The following is a 16,743-nucleotide window of genomic DNA, read 5'->3' on the forward strand; positions in this document are numbered from 1 at the left end:
AGGAATGGGGCCAGGACTCCCGGGAGTGGGGTCAGGGCCCCCCAGGAGCCGGGCCAGGATCCCCAGTGGCGGGACTAGGAATCCCACAAGTGGGGTCAGGACTCTCGGGAGCGTGTCCAGGACCCCCAGGAGGGATGAGGGCAAGGGGACCCCCTGTTCCTGCCCAGCGAGTGGAACTCCTGCGCCGAGTCACTCCGTGGGACGAGTTCAGGGAAGTCCCGCGCTGCCGCTGCGCCGGGCAGTGTCATCCGGGCTGGCCTCCCAGTACACTCGGCCCCAAAGCCCGTCCAGCCACCACCGGGGGCCCGTGGCGGTCGGTGCTGTGGCGACCCGTGGGGCCGTGGCAGCCCGTACCGGGGTAGTATGTGCCGTGGCGGCCCGTGCCGTGCCGGGCAGCCCGTGCCGAGGCAGTACGTGCTGTGGCGGCCCGTGGGGCCGTGGCGGCCCGTGCCGTGCTGTGCCGTGCCGTGCCGGGGCAGTACGTGCTGTGGCGCACGGCCCGGCTCGCGGGGCCCCCGGGGCTCGTGAGGGCGGGCGGGGGTCGGGGGGGCCCGCCAGGCGCACGTGGCGAGCGGGAGGTGGAGCATGGCCGGATACGCCCCGCTCCCGCCCCCCTCCGCCCTTATAGCGGCGGGGGCGGGGGCGGCAGCATTCGGCAGCGGTGGCGGCACCCGCAGGTAGGGCACCGGCGGCCCACGTGGCGCGACGGGACGGGCGAGCGAGGGGGGGACTCGGGGTCAGCCCCCGGAGTCAGGCCCTAGCTATGGGAACCCCACGCACTGTGGCGGCTCCGCGCTCCCCGGGACCGCAGCTGCCGGCCCGGCTGTGAGGTCCTGGAGCTGGTGATGGTCCTGGGCCGTTCTTGGAGCGGGGGACCGCCCCTGTGGCTAGTCGCGCAGCCCGTCTGTTCGGTGGTCGTTTGGTTCCGCACTGGCGTTTGTGGCTGTGTTGGAACCACCGCTCCGGTCTCCCCCGCCCCCGGACTGAGGGGGGAGCCATGTTTTGTTCCTGCTCTGCTGTGGCCGCGTGGTGAGGATACCTCAGTACCCTGCCCCGAGCGCCCTCGTTCCTCTCTTACCGGCAGTAGCGCCCTGGGGTGGTGGTGTCCCCGGCCTCCTTCTCCCGGCGAACGGTGAGGATGGATAATGATGGCCTCGGGGGGCCTGGGTAGCCCCGTTGCCCCGAGGTGGGGTTTCCCTGTCCTGGGGAGCTCCTCGTTTCCCCTGCCCGGCCCCTCGGGACGCTCCCCCAGCGTGTTTGTGGGGCCGCGCGGGGGAATCTCCGCACCATTTGAGGGTGCTCGATAAACTCCGCGGGGCAGGAAGGAGGTGATCGCTATGTGTGTTTGGCCCTTGATAAAGGCAGGGAGGGCCTGGAAGCTGCGTGGGAGCCATGTCCTGGGAGTGGGTCTGCGGTATTGGGGTGGACAGGGGTAACCCTCGTCGCCATGGGGAGCGCTCCTGCAGCCTTCAGGGTGAGCTCTGCAGCATCTGGGTAAGCCTTGCATCGAGATGCCGCTCATACCGGCCTTCAGGTGACTCCTCGTGGCAGGCGCTCAGAGCTGGACCTCGGGCATTCGAGGCTGCTCAGGTGGGTGAGTCACCCGAGGCATTCAGCACCGCGATCCCCTGGTGGCTGTGCAGGATAGACTGCGGAACCGTGCGCCGGCTCCAGGAAAGGTGCCTTTAGTGCTTGTTTCTGCCCTGCTCAGGGAGGAGGTAGTCGTAAGGTCATGTTGGCCCCATAGGTGTTTGAGGTGTGCATCCACCCTCTGGTGTGCGAATCAGTCAGCTGGCGAGGCGCTGTGACGACCAGCAGCAGAAAGCTGGGGTTTCTAGAGCTCAGTGGTGGCTGGTGGTAGCTCACACTCGCTGGGCAGCAAGGGGCTGTCAGAACACTCCTAGAGCCAAGACCGACCGGCTCTGGTCCTGGGGTCTGCTGTGGTTGAAGCCTGGTGGCCTCTCGCTGGTGTTTGCTGGCCCCCGGGGAGCTTAGCAGGACTGGACTTCAGACATGCTGCTGGAATGCTTTGCCCAGGGTGGGTATTGCAGGTCGGGCAGGAGTCCTGCAGCTGAAGGGTGCACGAATGTATCATGAAGGTGAACAATGCCGGAGGGTTTGGAAGTTGACTCAGGCAAAGGGGATGAGTGTGAACAGGAGGCTCTTCGGCAGGAGAGGTGGGATTTGTGTCCTGAAACAGTAAATGGCCCCAGTGCTCACACCCTGCCCCTTAAGTGTGGACCTTTTGCACAATGGTTACTCATGCTCTCCAGCTTCAATTTTTTTCTTAGGAAAAAGGTGTGTTTCCTTAGTTTCATCACAAGGAAGCAGGTATAATGATTCTGGTTTTGTGCCTTTCTGTGAGCCTTAAGTCTTTTTGTGGTGTACAGGCATCCCATTTTCATGCTAAGTGAGATAATTTAGTGCTGTTGGATTGTCCTGGGTGTCTTTGTGCTGAGGTTGCCTTGGCTGTGTCTGGAAGGATAGGAGCAGTGCTGAGAAATGGGCCAGGGCGGGGAGCAGGAGTGTGCTGGGTGTAAAGAAACTCCCCCGAGCTCCTGATAGTGCCTTTGTTGGGGAGGAACTTCCTTGATCTTAGATGAACCGCCGGGGTGAAGGACCTCCCAATTACAAACAAGTTCTGCTAGTGTATGTCAGATATCTCTGTGGGGGTGCCTGTGGCTGTCCTAGCTCCTTGGAAGGTGTGAAACATTGTTCCCTTTCAGGATGTGTTAGCTGGAAAAGGTGTGAATTGTCCTGTGTGCTTTCTCTTGGCTCCTATTTGGCACAGTTGGCCTGATTTATCTGGCAGCTAAGGTGGGAAATACGCAGTGACTTTTGCGCTGTCATATCTCCTTTATGAGGAGTTGAAAAGCTGCACATAGGCTTGGGAGGTGCATCTCATTAGGCCCTGTAGTGCAAATCTACTGTTGCACTTTTATGGCATTTCCCATTTTCTCCTCTGGAATCAGCCTATAACAGACTCTTAAGAAAGTGGGAGCCTCTCACTGGTGGTATCGGTATGACTCACTGTGTCCTTAGAGCAGCTGGAAAGTAGTTCTGTAGCTAAGGAAGATCCACGTGAGGCTGTAGTTAATTACTGAAACCACAACCACTGGAGTGCTACTGGGCCCTCGGTGTGACTCCTCTCCTGCCTCCATCCCAGTGCTGCCTTGGTCCTGGTTTGAGGGCTGGGTTCTTGGTGCAAGTGTCCATCCCACTTCCATCCATGTACTCCTGGGTCCTTGGTGTGACCTCCTCTTCCACCTCCACCCTTGTGTTTTTGAGTCCTTGGTGTGCATATCCCACCTCCATCCTGGTGTTTACTCATCTGTAGTTTGAGGGCTTGAAGGTAGCAATAATGTGGCAGTGGCTGGGATCAAAATTCAGACTCCTCCTCGTAGGGAAGGGACAGCCAGTTCAGTTTAATGGTAACCACTGTGACTTTTTGTGATTTTGCAGCCCCCTGCTTTGCCAAGACACCCGGAGCTGTCTCTGGCTGGCATTGTGGGTCTCTAATAAAAGAATGCCGATGCTAGTCCATACTACATTTTTCTCATTCTGAGGATTTCTGTGAGGGCACAGGGTGTCCTGGGAGCGTTCCTGAGCACCGCTAGTGCAGGGAGGATCAACTCTGTGTCCTGGCAGAGCACAGCTTGTGCTCAGGGTGTGACAGGGAAACTGTGTGCAGGGGCTTGCACCTCCTGTCCCCACCTGAGACAGGGGTTTGGCTGGAAGCTGGTGCCATGAGAATCTCTTTCCCTAGGGATGGGGGGACTCTGGGTGCTGTGCTGGGGGCTAAAGCTGATGTGAGCCCAGACTACATGCAAGAGCTGCTTGCTTCACATAATATTCCTTTACCTGGTCTGCAAACCCCTCTGGCTGCAGGATTTTGCATTAGAGGGCTCTAGAAGAGCCATGACCACAGCCAGGCTCTGGTGTAGAAATAAGCCAGGCTTTCTCCCTTGGGCTTGTTGGTATCTTGCTTAAGCTTGACTTCATGCTTCCTCACACCAGTAAGATGGTTGATCCTTACTAAGCATTGGTGATGCTAATAACCAGGCGCAGCAGCCCCAGACGGGAGCTTCTGTGGTGGACACAAATAGCTGCTCATCTCTCTGGCTGGTTGGTTTCCCTCAAAGCTGCCAGCAAACTATCCCAACACTTCACTTTGCAGGGCAGCTTGCAGCCTTTCTTGCCCTGTGCCATGCTGGGAGTGTTTTGGGGGCTGAGGAGCTGTGTCCACCAGAAAGACCAATTGTGAGTGTCCAGGGAAAGACCGTGGCTGTGCCCGGTGGGATGAGCAGGATAATCTGTGCCTCTGCGGGCTGAGGCTTGTGCTGCCAGTGGGGGAGCTGGAGGAGGGTGGCTGCCAATGCTGTGCCCCATGGCGTCTGTCTGTCTGCCTGCGTGCTGGTGCTAGCTCACCGGGCTGGCAGACCAGGGCATGTCTGGGAGTGTGTTGGCCATTTCTGGTGGGAAGAGGCACTGAGTGGGCTGGGCTGCTCCTGGCCAAAACCTTGAGCTTGCCTGTGCGGGCTGCTGGCCTTGAGTGAGCCGTGCCTGTGCTGCTGACCTTGGCTTACCCCAGCAGCACAGGCTGGGGCTGAGCAGGGCCTCAATTGACTATTGTCCTGGTGCAGAGCCCTTGGAAGCACTGGGGAGTCACGTAGGCCATGTGCTGCCAGGTTAAACCCTGCCTGTGGGTGCCTGCTGGAATTAAAGCTCTGTGCATAATGCTCTAAACCCACTTAAAACTGGTGAAAGTGGTGTCTCCTGACAATCTCTATTTTGTCTCACTTCAGGCCAGAAAAAGGCCAAATTTGAAGGTATAGAGTGTTACAGGCTGTGACCAGCTGGTGATTGCCAGCCCCTTCATTTCCCTAGCAGGAGATCCCAGTTTAGTTTTAGGGATCAGGAGAGATTCTGGGGGCCTGACAGCTCCCCATGTTGGGCAAATGCCCCATGGATGTTTATGGCCCTGTGCTGAGCACTGCAAGGGCTTCTTGTGGTGAACTGGGCTTGGCGGGGGGCTGGATGTGGCTAATTCTTTGGGCTGGGCTGATGGGAATGAGCTCCTGGGGAACAGCATCCCCCTTTCTGCTGGGGGCTTGAGAGAAGAGCTCCCTCTGGGAGTGCAAACTCTGCTGCTAGCAAGGGGCAGCTTTGTGCCCATCCTTCCTGGCCTAGGTGTTTCACTGATGGCATTTCTAGCCCAAAGGCTGGGTCCAGCTTACAAGGGCACAAGGTGCCCAAATGGCTGTTGGATAGCTGGGACATCCCTGGGCATCTTTTTGCTGTGGACATCCTTCTCTGGACGATGCTATGTCCATCTCAATCTGGGGGAGCACAGGAGGAACAGAAAGCAAAGACAACAGGGCTGGGATGAGCTACTGTGGATTTCACGCCTGTGAAGATACCAGATGAACCTCCACTAGCTGCAGCACAAACCTGTGTGGGCACTAGGCTGATGGTGGGTTGTGAGAGAAATATATGGGTCTCTCAGCTTGTTCTGCTCCTTGGAGCAAGAGTTGAGGCTCCCTGCCTGCCCTGCTCTAGGTCCCAGGTACTCAGAGAGCCCTGCTCCAGTGAAAAGGCTTTGTGAGCTCAAAGGGGGCAGCAGGTGCCACTGAGTGTATAACCACTGTAGGGAAGCCTTGAGCTGGAGGGGGTGTGTGAGTAGAGGCAGAGGTGTGTTGTGCCTGGGCAGGATCTCTGCTTGGATGGGGGAATGGTTCTCTTCCTTTGACCCCAAAAAGCAGTGATGTGAACCACTTCAATAAAGGCTTTGCCCCAGAAATACTTTGGGGCATTTGCAGTGCTCTATAATGTGAGCCTCTGTCTTTCTGTGCTGGAGTCCTGCCAATCTGAGCTTTCAAAAGCACAGCAATTTACTGCATTATGTAACTAAAAGTCTTGAAATCATACTGTTCCAGGCCGCTTTGGAGAAAGGATAACTGCTTGTGGGTGGGACCTAGGAGATGACAGGGTTTTAGTCGTCTGAGGGATCTGTTTTGGGGTGATACCATCCTCATTGTCTCAATTCCTGCTCTCACTCTTGCTGTGCAGAGGAGGGTGGCTGTAGGCTACCCATTCCTGCAGATTAGTCAGGACTTTTATAGGGAGCAGTTGTGATACTCAGTCATTACTTGGTCTCATCAGCCTTAATTACTGCAAATATGGGTGTTTTAATTCCTAATAGGGTGAACTGTAGCTGGCTGCCTGGCAGCTGTGAATTTGATTTCTAGTCACATCTTCCATGTTGTAACTCTTCCAAACAGCTGAAAATGTCCTAACTATGTGTTCTTGTTGTTTTTTGTTTTTTTTTAATTTCCCTTTTTGCAAAAGGGAGGGAATCTTCCCAGTTGGGCTGGCTGCCTTACATGTGCTTTATTTTTTTTTCCTCACTTGTTTGAAACTAGTTCCGTGTCGGGGCAAGGAGTAAATCGTCAAGAAGCCTAATGCAGTTGAATGATGAGCTTTCTAAAACTGGCCTTTCTTAATAAGGATTTTCAGTGAGTCAGGGAAGAGTGTTGTGGCATGCAGAACTCTTTGTGTAAATTCTCTGGCGTCAGACTATGGGAATCTTTGGTCTCAAAACCTTGTTCAGCTCAAGGTTTTTCATTGTGCCTCAGCCATGCAAGAGAGGTCATGTCTAACCTGCCAGAAGCCTTTTATTTTACAGAGAGATGCCACCTCAGGAGGAAAAATGCTGCTTGTAGGGGAATTAAAAATAAATTACCAAGCCACAGTCATTTTGGAGCAGTTGAGCTCCTTGGGAACAGTGAAAGAATTAAACCAGTGTATATGTCTCAGGAACAAAAGGGAAAAATCCCCATACACCTCATCAAAACCTCCTCAGCCTTTGCCTTGGATGGCTTTTATTGCCTGTAGTTTTAATTAGTGCTCACAAGTAGATTATATTCTTTGCTGGGAGCTTTTATAGCCAACACCTGGTAGTTTCAGCTTTCAAAAATGTTTTGGATAAATCATTGTGGTTGGATGATGCTTTAGGGTTCACTGAAGGCTGTGAAAGCTCAGTGTGACTCAAAGCAAGAGGTGGCGGAAGCTCCAGTGGGCAGCTTGTGTGGGGAGGGCATGTTCAGCCATTCCCAGTGCTCATGGTGGGTGGGTTGCTCTGTGTTCCAAGAGACCAGACTGCATTGGGAGTCTCTGTGAAGCCTGGCCACTCCCTCGGTGGTCCCACGTGGGTGCTCACAGGTGTGTGTTGGCCCAGGGATCTGCCTGCAGCCAGACACCGGAGATGCGGCTCATCCTGTTGAGTCCCAGAGAGGAAATCAGAGGAAACGGGCTCTGGCTCCTGGGCATAGTTCAGCTGTGGACGTGCCAGGGGCAGCGTCTTGTCAATGATTCCTTTGTTGGAGTGGCGGGTGGCTTGGAGCTGCTCATGATGGTCATGTGTTGCACTGGCCAGGATGCAGGAAAATACCCTGCCAGTGAAAAATCATTGTCTGGGTCACACTAAACTAGTCTTAGCAGCTTACAGAATCCAACCTCCTGTGCTTTTCTTTCTCTCACCCTGTGTGGGTCTGGGGCATCACTGCAGCCAGGTGTCAGGTGGCTCTGGCAAACCTGGTGCTGTATCAAATAACTGCCGCCAGTACCTCCAGTGCCAGGTAGGAAGGAGCAGGATCTCCCCATGACTCTGGATCACCAGCTGTGCTTTGACCAGGACGCTGGGATCCCAGCCTTGGATGTGCACCAAGTGACACAGAGTGAGTGAAAAGGTGGGAGCCCGTAGTCCTGTAGTGTGTGCTATAGGGATGTGCCAGGTAAATGCTGGCATGTCAGCAGCCATGGATGAGATGGTAATCGCTGTGAGCTGGGGCGGATGCAGGCTATAAATAGGAGGCTGCACCTCTCTGAGCCACCACCACACTGTTTTGAAGTTGTCACTCTGCCTGGCATGACCTCAGGAGCTCTCGAAAAGACTCTCCTGCTCGAAGGTAGCTTTTTCCCTTGAGTGCAAACTTGAGCAGTAGAGAGCTGTGGTGTGTGGGGTGGGCTCTGATGAAGGAACCTAATGCTGTCCCCTTGGCTGGTGGTGCTTAATATGTGACTGAGTGAGGTGGGGGTATTTCTGGCTGTGAGGCTGGGGAGGGCTGCAGTCCATCAGAAAATGCCTTCTGAAATCCCTGGGGGTGCACAGGAGTCCTGGGACTGGTAGTAGTTTCTGTGGCTTTGCATGTTGGGACCCTTGTTTGTGAGCAGCTGCCCTTGCTACAGTTCCTTGCTGTGATGCCTTGTGCTGCTCTCAGCTTCCTGTACCAGCTTTCATCTGGAGTAACAGTGGCTCTGGAGTGTGATGTGGTTCTGCTGCTGTATGGGCCCATGCATGAACAGCCTTCCTTGATGGCCTCTGGATTGCTCCCAGTCAGCCTCTCCGAGGGGATTCCACACCTCAGCAAGCCTGAATTACACCTTCCTGTTTATTTTGTTTTCTAGTCACTTCTAGTTTTGAAATTTTTAAGTGAATTGTTTTTATACTTGGGTGCTTTGTGAAACCTGCCTGAGCCTTTTTGATCAAGGAGGAGAGTTTGGATGCAGTTGGGCCCAGAAGTGCCCTGCAGGGGAACCAGGCTCTGCTGGGACTTCTCTGTGTGGATCCACCTCTGCCTTCTCTGGTGGCATATGGGAGCCTTCCTCGGTCACCACTCAGGCTAAGTTTAGCCATAGCCACTGACCTTTGGGGATGGTGGGTGTGCTGTGACGCCCAACTGCCCTTTTTCAGCAGAAATAGGGGTGTCCTGTTCAGCTCGTGCATGGGGACTTACTTCCCCTCAGTATTTCTGCATTTAATATCCTTGGTGTGCAGCTCCAGCTCTAGGTGGCCTGGGGCTTCCTGGGATTTTGTAGTGCTGGGGTTGCACTCCAGCAACCCAGATGCTTTGGGAGCTCTGCCTGTGCAGATAAGTCCTGGCTGCTGTCACAGACACTGCCTGTCCTTTCCAGCTTAGGTCAGGGTGTCACGTCTTAAATTTATCACTTAAAAATGTGTGCTGACTGCTGACTGGGCTCTTAAAGGCCAGCTGCAATCTGAGCGTGTGCTTTGGAGTGGCCCACTGTGCTGGTGATCCTGGGCTGCTCTCACCTCATGGATCAACTTTCCTTATGATGGTGGGGGCACTGGTGCTATGCCAGCCTTGCAAACAGAGCTTGAGCCGTGCAGTTGTGTGCCAGGAGCAGAGATTGTGCTTTCAACTGAGGCAATGCTTTGTCCTTTGCAGATCTTTGATCCCTAACTGAGTCATCGCTGACTTGATTCAAGATGCCACCCGCCATTGGAGGCCCTGCAGGATACACTCCTCCTGAAGGAGGATGGGGATGGGCTGTGGTTGTCGGAGCCTTCATTTCCATTGGTTTTTCCTATGCCTTCCCCAAATCTATCACAGTGTTCTTCAAAGAAATTGAGGTCATCTTCAATGCCTCCAGCAGCAAAGTGTCCTGGATCTCCTCCATCATGCTGGCTGTTATGTATGCAGGAGGTAAGTGGGGTGGAGGCAGTGGTACTTGTGCTCCTGCATCACAGCACAAGATGCTAGTCTCCTGCTGGGACTGGTGGTTCCCACCTGGCTGTGGTGACGCCAACCAAAATTTTGCTAACACTTTGAATTTTCTCCTTATCTGAGAGCAAAACCTCCCTCAATGAGTTTTCTTAAAGGAGGCTGCTCAGAAAGTTCCATTTAATGCCCAGAATGCAAAAACCGGGTTAATCTGTCCTCTGCAAAGCTGTAAAATCTTTCCGGGGAATTATGACTTGTGTAATTCTGCCTTTGTCCTTGTTACAGTGAGTTGCAAATGCTGTGTCTACTCCCAGCATCCTCCTGAAGGCCAGGGAGCTGCTCTGATACATGTGGCAATGTGGCAACTCTGCTCTTAGGGGCACTTTCAGATAAGACCTTTTTTTTTTTTTTTCCAATTTAGGGAATAGTGGGTGTATGTAGGCATCTGTCCTCAGTTTCTTGTCAGCACAGTTGTGCTTGGAGTGCACTGAAGCCTCGTGCCACAAGTTACTGCTTGCTGGTGCCAAGCAGTGCTGTAGGCAGCTTATGCTGTTTGAGAATGGTAGTGTGCACTGGAAGTGCAGAGACATGAGCAGAATAAGGCAAACCCACATAAACTAAAACAGCCCCACTCCCTCCCCTGTCCTTCAGAAGCTGCCTTTTGAAGACTTTTAACTCTCTAGCTGGGTACTTCATGCATGTTTTTAGTGGGTGAACAGCATGCAGTGTTCCTGGTCTCCAGACCCTGGGGTCTTGTATGTGCCTGCAAACACAGTCTTGTGCTGGGCTGAAAGAAACACTGTGAGCCTGCTGTTGTGGCCACTTCAGAGGCAAATGGGAGCTTGTCCCTGCTGCCAGTCCCCAGCTGGCAGGTTGCCTGCAGCCTTGTTGGATTTGTGCATCCAAAGGAGCTGACGTCAGCTCCCGGCTGAGCACGAGGCTTTTCCTTTGCAGGGAACAGGCTCTGCTTTGTCCTCGCTCAGCTAGCGAAGCGACCAGCACATTTCCCTGCTCCAATGTTGTAACAAGCTTGTAAACCGTGTAACTGTCTTAATGAGACCCAATCTGGGCCATTCCTCCTCTCCCAATAGCTCAGAGCTGGTTCTTCTGGGGGCACTGTCTGGAGCTGCCTGGCAGCAGGGGTAAGAGCTCCCTCCTCCAGTACTGGAGTAGTAGTTGTCCCCATATCCCCCTCCCTCCATGATGATTCTGTCCCTCCTGCTTTCACTGAGCTGTAGCCATTAAATTCCAACAGCTGCTGGTCTTGGTCTGCTTGGCCATATGCTGGTGGCAGGGATGCTGAAAGTACCCCAGATCTACCTGGGTGCATTTTTCCCCCAGAAGGTGGTCAAGTACTGAACAGGCTTCCCACAACAGTGGCCACAGCCCCAAGGCTGCCAGAGCTCAAGGAGCATTTTGGACAATACTCTCAAGCAGAAGGTGGGATTGTTGGGGTTGTCCTTTGAAGAGCCAGGAGTTGGACTCGATTCTTGAGGATCGCTTCCATCTCAAAACTTTTTATTCATCCCCCAGCTGCTGAAGCACTGGAATTGCTGCTGCCCCATTCATTCCTGCCGAAACCAGACCCTTTATAGAGTCTGAATTGCACTGGAGCAGTCCCAGTGTGCATCCCATTTTCCCTGTCTCCTAGGACACCTGCCTGCTTGGAGGCTGAAAAAGTAGTTCATCCTCTGGAGTAGTAGAATCTCACAGAGCTGGGGCAGCTTCTGTCCTGGGTAGGGCTAGGTGTGAGGAAGCAGCACATTTCCCTCCAGCTGCCCTGTGCAGTCACCATCAGGATGCATGGATGTCATGGTGTCAAATGCTCCTTTGTCAGCCCCATGTGGGGATTAGATTCCATTATTTACGTGTTTTTGGTGGCTTGAGCAATCAAGTTAGATCAGGTAATGTTTAGTCAAAAACACTTCCAGTGAATCTAGAAAACAGGTATGGGTATTGTTTTCCTTTAGAAAAAGGGGGGATGAGGAGAATTGCCCCTAGAGTACCTGGCACTGCCCAGCTGTGTGGCTTCCTGCTGATTGCCCTTTGGAGCCTGCTATTTTCAGGGGGACTTCCCAGAAGAAAGGCTGTGGCTGCATTTAGACTCTTCAGGGGCATCACATTTGCTGAGTTCAAGGTTCAGATTTTGCAAAGTGCTGAGTGCTCTGTGCACCTTGTGATGTGGCAGCTCCCAGGTGCTGCTGCTGCCCCCTCTCACAGGACCCAGAGCCATGGCCCGTCCCTGGTGGCATTGCACTGGAGCTTCTGGTAGCAGAGAGCAGAATGCTGTGAGGCTGGGAGCAGACTCTGCAGCACCAAGGCTTCTGTAACCTGCTCCAGACTTTGTTTAAACTGGGCAAAAAGGTCAAGTACCATCCAAGGACCCATGAATAACATGTTGACAACCTCTCTGTCTGTTAATGGCAGAGCAAGGTCTGTTAATATTCAATGGATGTTCATTCAGTGTATTTAAATACATTTTAGTGTCTGTAGAGCATGCTTGGCAGTTTCTAATCACTGTTTGCTTTGGATTAAAGCGCCTGATACTGAAGCACTTAAAAGGGCAATTGGTCCCTGTCTGCATTAGGGATAGCAGTGAAAACAGAAGCACCCCTTCTCCTGGGGCACTGCTGCTTCTCCCCAAGCCCTGAGGAGCTTCACTTGCACCCAGAGAAGGTGTTTCCTCACAGCTTCATCTGGTCTTGATCAGAAACATCTGTCAGGAGATGTGCAGTTGCTTTGTGGCTGAGACCCCAGCTCATGGTGAGTGGGTGGCTGCAAGTAGGGCAGAGCCCCCAGTGCAGCATGAGGCTGGTGGCTTCGGCCTGTCCCAAAGCCCTGTCTCTGGGGGCAGCTGGTGGCCGGGCAGCTCCTCTTTCAGCCCACAGAAGGCAACTTGCTCAGAGAAGTCAAAGCTTTCTGTGCTTCAACAGTTTTCTCTCTCTTATGGTTGGTTTAGATTAGATATTGAGGAAGAAATTCTTCCATGAGGATGATGAGGCCCTGGCACAGAGAAGTCTAGAAAAGCTGTTTCTTCTCCATCCCTGGAAATGGCCAAGAGTAGGTTGGATTGCAGCAACCTGTTTTAGTAGGAAATGTCCCTGCCCATGGCAAGGAGCTGGAACAAGATGATCTTTAAGGTCTCTTCCAACCCAAACCATTTTGTGATTCTCTTGTCTCCAGCTGCCTCTGAACCTTCTGTCCTTTCCCCTTACCCCAGTTCCCTCCCTGGGAGAAACAATGCTGTGTGAAAGCTGGAATCATCTGGCAGTAAAGATGCAGTGTGCTTGTGTGTGTATTTGGTCTCTCATGCAAAGATAACTCCTCTCTGGTGCATCTCCTTTGTTTGCCCAGGTCCCATCAGCAGCATCCTGGTGAACAAGTATGGCAGCCGGCCCATCATATTAGTAGGCGGCTGCCTTTCCGGCTGTGGGCTGATCGCAGCCTCCTTCTGCAACACGGTGGAGGAGCTCTACTTCTGTATTGGGGTCATAGGGGGTAAGTGGTAGCTCTGCCCTAGTGGGGCAGTGAAAGGAGCAACTTCAACCCAGTAATTATTAGTTGATGTCTGAATTTGCATGAGTTCTGGTTCTTGTCACTGCCTGGGTGCCTCTTTAGCTGGCAGCAGGGGCTGATTCCTGCTTATGCCAGCTGGGATGTGGGTGAGTCAGTTGTTGGAATGGACTGTCTGGGGCACTGGTGGAATCACCATCCCTGGAAGTGTTCAAAAAGCATGTAGTTGTCACACTTGGGGCATGTGTTAATGGGGACCTGGCAGTGCTGGGGGGATGGTTGGACTCCATTTTCTTAGAGGACTTTTCTAACCTAAATGATTCCATGATTCTAAGTTGGAAATGGAGCTGTGAACTCCCCAGAAGTAAAACCTCACTTGTCCTACTAGCCCTTCTGCCAGTGCTGCTGGAGGCATCCAAGACTTGAGCCCCTTATCTCTCTCCTGCAGGTCTTGGACTTGCCTTCAACCTGAACCCTGCCTTAACCATGATTGGCAAGTACTTCTTTAAGAGGCGTCCACTGGCCAATGGGCTGGCAATGGCAGGCAGCCCTGTCTTCCTCTCTACCTTGGCACCCCTCAACCAGTTCTTCTTTGGCATATTTGGCTGGCGTGGCAGCTTCCTCATCCTGGGTGGCCTCCTGCTGAACTGCTGTGTGGCTGGATCCCTGATGCGGCCCATAGGTCCCAAGCCAGTTCAGAAGAAAGAGACCAATAAGGAAGCACAGCAGGAGGCTGGGAAAGCGGGGAAAAAGGATGATGGTGACACCAGCACGGACCTCATTGATGGAAAGGCCAAGAAAGAGAAAAGCTCAGTCTTCCAGACAATCAACAAATTCTTGGACCTGACTCTATTCAAACACAGGGGCTTCCTGCTCTATCTGTCAGGCAATGTAATAATGTTCTTCGGGTTGTTTGCTCCCTTGGTCTTCCTCAGCAATTATGCAAAGAGCAAGAAGATTCCTAGTGACTCGGCAGCCTTCCTGCTCTCCATACTGGCCTTTGTGGACATGTTTGCCAGACCTTCCATGGGACTGGTGGCAAACACCAAGTGGGTCAGACCCCGCATCCAATATTTCTTTGCCATTGCTATTATTTACAATGGTGTTTGCCACATCTTGCTCCCCATGTCCCCCACCTATACTGGCTTCTGCATTTATGCTGGCTTCTTTGGCTATGCCTTTGGCTGGCTGAGCTCGGTTCTCTTTGAGACCCTGATGGACCTGGTGGGAGCTCAGCGGTTCTCTAGTGCTGTTGGCCTGGTGACCATCGTGGAGTGCTGCCCTGTTCTTCTGGGACCCCCTTTGCTAGGTAGGATGTGCTGTGCCTGGAGAACTCACTTGAGGGCATGGTTTTAATGGAGTGGTGCTGGGGTGGTGATTGAACTTTGATCTTAAAAGTCTTTCCCAACCTTAATGATTCTATGGTTCTTTGACTCTGGCTATTCTGCCTGGACTTGCTTAGTGGTGGTGGGTTCCCTTGAGTCATGGGCAGCCCATGGCACTGGGGCAGTAGTAGACCACTGAGGAATGGCCAAGGAAGTGGGATCTGAACCCGTGGCACCGGGTAGGGGAGCAGGGAGTAAAGGAATGTGGGACAGGTCCTTGTCTGAATGTGAGAGTGGTGGGCTTGGGCTGCTCTTGGGAATATCTCCATGACCTGGAGCTGCTTTGGGGGCTTCTTGCTGAACTGTGTACTCTTGTCTTTTAGGGAAACTAAATGACATGTATGGTGACTACAAGTACACATACTGGGCCTGTGGGGTTGTCCTGATCATCGCTGGGATCTACCTCTTCATTGGGATGGGCATCAACTATCGCCTGGTGGCCAAGGAGGAGAAAGCGAAGAAGGAAAGGAAGGAGGACGAGACCAACATTGATGAGGCTGGGAAGAAGAAAGAGGAAAAAAATGATGTAGCACCCTCACCTCAGAAGAATGTGGAGGGTGGTGTCAAAGAGGAGGAGAGCCGCATGTGAGGGACCAGTCTTAATCCCAGAGTGTCGGGGAAGTGCTGCTGCCCTGATGTGGCAGCCAGGGCAGAGCTCCGCTGGCGCTGGGGGGCTGTAAGAAGTGTTTAAACCGGGTGTTCATTTTTAAACAGGCTCTGAATTGTCTTTCCATCTGTGTTAAAGGTAACAGGACTACACATGCAGTATCCTCGTGTGTCCAGGGGCAGGGGGCTTTTATAGTCTGGCTTTTTAACAGTAACATGAATGTACTAATATGTGCCTTACAGTCTCCGTATCTAGCTGAATCTGAACGAGCCTTAACTCTAAACTGTGCTTTAGCTCTGTATTCTGCTTGGGTTGGGGGGCGGGGGGTATGTGTGTGTTTTGGGGAGTTTTTTTGTTAAAAAGCCATAAAAAAGCAGGATACTGGATTTGTTGAAGCACAATGGGCTTCAGGGCCGGCCCTGGATGAATACTGCTTCATACGCTTCTTACTGCAGGTCCTCTGCAGGGGAGATGCAGGCATGGGGCAAGGTGCTCCTTAACCCTCATGCCCAGTGCCTCCCGGCTCTTTAGGTGGTCTTTAGGTATGTTTTGAAAACACTTTAGCTACTGTAGTTCTTTAAAATCCCTGTTTTTGTAGCTGTTCTCTCATGGGATATTCAGGTTGAAGAAAGATGGCTGGGGTTCTTGTTGGGCAGTGTCACCCACTCCAGGGCTGTGGCAGCCCTGCTTGCCCAAGCCTTCCTTGGGGACTGTTGGAGTCCCCCCTGCCTCCCCACTCTGCCTCAATAGTGCCTCTTCTCAGCCCAGTGCTAGGTGATGTGAAATGGGCTCAGGTTGTGCTGCTGGCATTCACACTGCTGTTGGCTGTGCTGGCCCATCCTGCCCATGGGGTGGGCTTCCACCAGAGCATCCCACCCAGCCAGGTGTTTTGGGTGCCTGACCTTGGGCAGAGTGGTGAGGTGAGTGGAGATGGTACATCCCTGAGACTTTTTCTGCTTTTGCTCTTTTATCTGTTAGAGAAACCTCTTTTACTTGCTTCTGTTCAACTGAGATCTTAAGGCGATGGATGCTGAACCTCTCACATCTAGGACACGTAAGGGGGAGGAAAGAATTTGTACGTATTTATTTTTTATTTTTTAGTGTTGGAAAATATCTCAACGTACGTGGAGCAGGTTAATGGCTCTCAAGTTCTAATAATGTTGATCAGAATTCATGTTAAGAGGCTTGAGTTTTTTCAAATAAACTTGTTTTTTTACAATTTACCTATCAAATGTTGAACTTCTTTCTTAGAAGTGAGATTTCTGTGCGCCAGATGGCATAGATTTAGGGTCAGTTTTGAGGATAGGGTGAGTGGGGCTGTGGTAGGGCCTGACTCTACACTTGCTGCTCGAGCACCCTATGGAAGCTGGACACATACTGAGAGGGTGAGATGCCCCCTTCCAGCTGGAAGAGGAGGCTTTGCTCAGCAGTAGGATGGCAACAGCATAGTGTCCTCATGCACTCTAGTTTTAGAAACCTATAAAAAGCCTCAAGAACTGCCTTGATTGTGAGGGAGAGGGACATGCACTTAAAAGTCTGAATAGTGTGCAGATCCTCTTGCTGTTTCCTTCCAAGCTGAGTGGAACCACACCTGTATGGGCCTGAAACTAAATGAGGGGTTAAATGAAGGTGGTCTTCAGGGAGTTGTTCTGGGGTCTCTGAGTCTGTGGCAGCTTCAAGCCCTGCATTGCAGCTGCTCTCCTTGCTCTCCCTT

The 16,743-nt window shown here is 52.8% G+C and overlaps 1 protein-coding gene across 3 annotated transcripts; it reads left to right on the top strand.

Moving 5' to 3' along the window:
- The first annotated feature begins 587 nt into the window (after nucleotides 1–587).
- Nucleotides 588–16,252, top strand: SLC16A1 (solute carrier family 16 member 1). Of its 3 annotated transcripts, none has more exons than XM_064733078.1 (5): nucleotides 588–677; nucleotides 9,249–9,506; nucleotides 12,879–13,022; nucleotides 13,486–14,346; nucleotides 14,746–16,252. In XM_064733078.1, the coding sequence occupies exons 2-5, from the start codon at nucleotides 9,290–9,292 to the stop codon at nucleotides 15,009–15,011; spliced, it is 1,488 nt and encodes a 495-aa protein (XP_064589148.1). In that variant the 5' UTR covers nucleotides 588–677; nucleotides 9,249–9,289; the 3' UTR covers nucleotides 15,012–16,252. The 3 variants fall into 3 exon arrangements, with proteins under 3 accessions (XP_064589148.1, XP_064589149.1, XP_064589150.1); XM_064733079.1 differs by lacking the exon at nucleotides 588–677 and adding an exon at nucleotides 1,007–1,029; XM_064733080.1 differs by lacking the exons at nucleotides 588–677; nucleotides 9,249–9,506 and adding an exon at nucleotides 9,952–12,584.
- The last annotated feature ends 491 nt before the right edge of the window (nucleotides 16,253–16,743 follow it).

The sequence above is a fragment of the Zonotrichia leucophrys genome, chromosome 26 (assembly GCF_028769735.1).
Source record: "Zonotrichia leucophrys gambelii isolate GWCS_2022_RI chromosome 26, RI_Zleu_2.0, whole genome shotgun sequence".
Classification (NCBI taxonomy): Eukaryota; Metazoa; Chordata; class Aves; order Passeriformes; family Passerellidae; genus Zonotrichia; species Zonotrichia leucophrys.